The sequence below is a fragment of the Tursiops truncatus genome, chromosome 3, assembly GCF_011762595.2.
Source record: "Tursiops truncatus isolate mTurTru1 chromosome 3, mTurTru1.mat.Y, whole genome shotgun sequence".
Classification (NCBI taxonomy): Eukaryota; Metazoa; Chordata; class Mammalia; order Artiodactyla; family Delphinidae; genus Tursiops; species Tursiops truncatus.
Genome location: NC_047036.1, coordinates 122,369,568 through 122,372,705, shown reverse-complemented (window position 1 = coordinate 122,372,705; position 3,138 = coordinate 122,369,568). Strand labels below are relative to the sequence as shown.

General features: G+C 58.1%; 1 protein-coding gene across 1 annotated transcript; it reads right to left on the bottom strand.

Annotated features, from left to right (window-relative positions):
* Positions 1-538: 538 nt before the first annotated feature.
* On the bottom strand, positions 539-2,642 carry POU4F3 (POU class 4 homeobox 3). Its single transcript, XM_004314182.3, has 2 exons — positions 2,425-2,642; positions 539-2,109 (listed from the first exon to the last, which is right to left on the bottom strand). Exons 1-2 carry the CDS (start codon positions 2,542-2,544, stop codon positions 1,213-1,215), a joined length of 1,017 nt encoding a protein of 338 aa, XP_004314230.1. The 5' UTR covers positions 2,545-2,642; the 3' UTR covers positions 539-1,212.
* Positions 2,643-3,138: the final 496 nt, after the last annotated feature.

Sequence of the window (3,138 nt, the reverse complement as noted above, 5' to 3'; positions counted from 1 at the left end):
GTGTCTATTTGGACAACGAAACCAAAGGTCACACAGCAACACGCAAATTACATGAAGCAACGAAAGAAAACATGTGACGGGGCCAGAGGGACTTGGGGTGAGAAAGATCCAGGCCGGGGTTTCGCCCCTCTTTCCGTTCAAAGCTATGAGTGAACCTCCACCGAGAGGTTGGGGGATGGAAAGAAGTAGAGTTAAATAAATAACAGTAAAAAACGGTGCTAACAATAATAATAAAAGCACAATGAGGTGAGACATGTTAGAAGGACTTGCATATGATTCGGAAAAGTTACAGTTACTTTCGTTCGAGCAGCTGCCTCTACGCAGCTGCTCTGGGAGTCTGGCTGGAACAGCGAGCTGGGGTCAGAGAGTCCTCAGTCCGACTGCTACCAATGCCCTGCTTTCCTGCAGGCGGGCATTACCCCTCAAACTACTGTCATTACCCAGCAGATCATGGCGGACGAGCCACAGCAGGGGCCGGCTGCTGCTTGCAAACCAGCTACAGGATCCCCCCCATCCCACCCCAGCATTTTCAGTCGCTGAATTGGGCCCACCTTTTCTGGAGCCCACCTTATGTTGGAGAACAACTCAGAGCCCGCTACTCCCCGAACATTTTCCCTGAACCTAATCTATGCTACCTTAGACAACTTACAACAAACCAAAGGATGAAATGGATAAAATTTAGGTGACGAACGGAGTATAAGGCTATCCTTTGGAAACATACATGTATTTTATACTCTAAATAAATCTCCAGTACATGTTTGTGCCCCACTTAGACTCTGTGTTATTCCTTATCGCTTCCTTCCCATCCCTTCACCCCTTGTCTAGTCGCGCTTAGTAAAGTGGTGTCTTCACCCCAGAGTCGTGCGTTCGGGCCAATTGACCATCCCCTGCATTTGGGCTCCCGCCATGAGGTCGCGCGGTCTTGTGCGCGAGGGCGATTTTCAGCACCACGGACAGCACAAGCCCCTCCAGGCCTGCCTTTCAGGAATTTTTTTCTTAGCGCCCAAACTTTTCTGGTGGGAATAGAAAGAAAAGAATGGAAAGAGAAGGCCGGGAGGCAACGAGGTGGGATAAAGGGGAAAGTCTGTGACTTCGGGGGAGAGAGCCTGACCTACCAGGAAACGTCTCGGAGCCCCCATAACCGTGCCCCCCAACTCCAGGGGGACACATACACTCAGCTCTCCCGGCCCCGGACGCTCCGCCCCGCAGCAGTCAGTGGACAGCCGAGTACTTCATTCGTTTCTGTTTCTGTCTTTGGTTACAGAACCAGACCCTCACCACGTTCTTTTTAAGGTCCAGTTTCTCGGCGATGGCCGCGATCTTTTCGGATGAGGGCCGCGGCTGGATAGCGAAGTAGGCCTCCAGCGAGCGCTTCTCCGGTGCCGCGATAGACGTGCGTTTGCGCTTCCTCTCACTGCCGTTGAAGAGCTCCGGCTTGCTGTTTTTCTCTCGGTAGGCGGCCTCGGCTTCCTCCAGCCAGGCCTGGAGCACCGGCTTGAGGGCGATCATGTTGTTGTGCGAAAGAGTGAGAGACTCAAACCTGCAGATGGTGCTCTGGCTGAGCGAGCCGACGCCGGGGATCTTGAGGTTGGCTAGAGCCGCACCCACGTCCGCCTGGGTCACCCCCAGCTTGATGCGCCGCTGCTTGAAGCGCTCCGCGAAGGCCTCGAGCTCTCGCGGGTCCGACTCCACGTCGCTGAGGCATGCGGGCATGGTGCTATGAGGCGCCACAGCATGTGGGTGGCTCATGCCCATGGCCTGATGCAGGTGGCCCATGGCACCCAGGTGATGCGGGTGGATCTGTGCCGGCATCACCGAGTGCTCGGGGGCTCCCAAGCCGCTGACGCTCAGCGTGGGCGAGATGTGCTCTAGCAGGTCGCCCTCGAGGCCCTGGTGCACTGCGTGGTGCGGATGCGAGGTGAGGGTGGCCGGGTGGGAGATGGGCACGGTGGACGAAGTGGACGTGCAGGGCACGCTGCTCATGGTATGGTAGGTGGCGTCTGGCTTGAACGGATGGTTCTTGCCATGGGAGACGATATCCACCGCCGCCAGAGCTTCGGCGCGTGCCAGCAGGCTCTCATCAAAGCTTCCAAATATATTACCCTGCAGCTGCAAGCGAGAAGGCGCACAGCACGGTCAGTGGGGAATACTGTCAACTCAGGATTAAAACACATTTTCAAGCAACCGAGATGCCTCTCCTCAAAGCCCAGGTCATAAAAATTAATACGGAGACAGAGGCTCTGCTGAAACAGACGTGTGGATCAGAGACATGAATGAGAGAGAGAGCGCGCCGGGAGAGAGCACGGGGGAGACAAGGAGAGGGGTTCAGACAGCGGCGATTGTTCTGGGCGACATGAAAAAAACATGAACCAAGTGCCTGTCAAAAAATGTGCCTTAGAGCGGTAATTATGCTCCACTACGTACCTGCGGGGCTGGGAGACAGACTCGGCGCATGGCCTCAGAGCCGGAGTGGAGGCTGGAGAATTTGGGTTCTTGAAGCACCGGGTGCATGCCGAAAGGCTGCTTGGCGTTCATGGCCATCATCTTCGCACGCCGGGCAGGGAGGCAGCGAGGGACATGGATCAGGCTCTTCTCGCTCTCTCGCTCGCCGCACTCCAAGTGAGCGCCGCTCAGCGCCCGCGCTCCCCTCGCCCTCTCGCTCGCTGCCTCCCCTCTCCCCCACCTGCTCCTTCACTCATCTTACAAGCAGCCTGCCAGGAAGGGCCCGGGCGCGCGCGCAGGCGTGCTCACGTGCCCGAGACTCGCGGGGGCGGCCCGGGAGGCGAGGCCAGGCAGCAGCTCTCCGCGCGGGCCCCCGCCGCCCCAGACACAGCATTTATACCCTGGCCGGGCCGGGCCTCTCCCCGTCCGCCCCGCCCTGCCCGGCTCCAGCCCGCAGACCTTCCGGATTCTTTCTTCTTCTTCTCGGACCTTCTTTCCCCCAAAGTCCCAAACCTCTCCATCCTGTCCCAACTCTCATAACCCAGATATAAGGGCAGCCGTGGCCCGGGAAGCTGACCCTCCCTCTCCCCCCACCCCATACACACACTTTGCCCAGCTGCCGCCAAACTGCCCATTTCCAGGGCGCTCCTGGTCCCACGCCGGTGCGGTCCACCAGAGTCCGGCCCAGACGCGCAG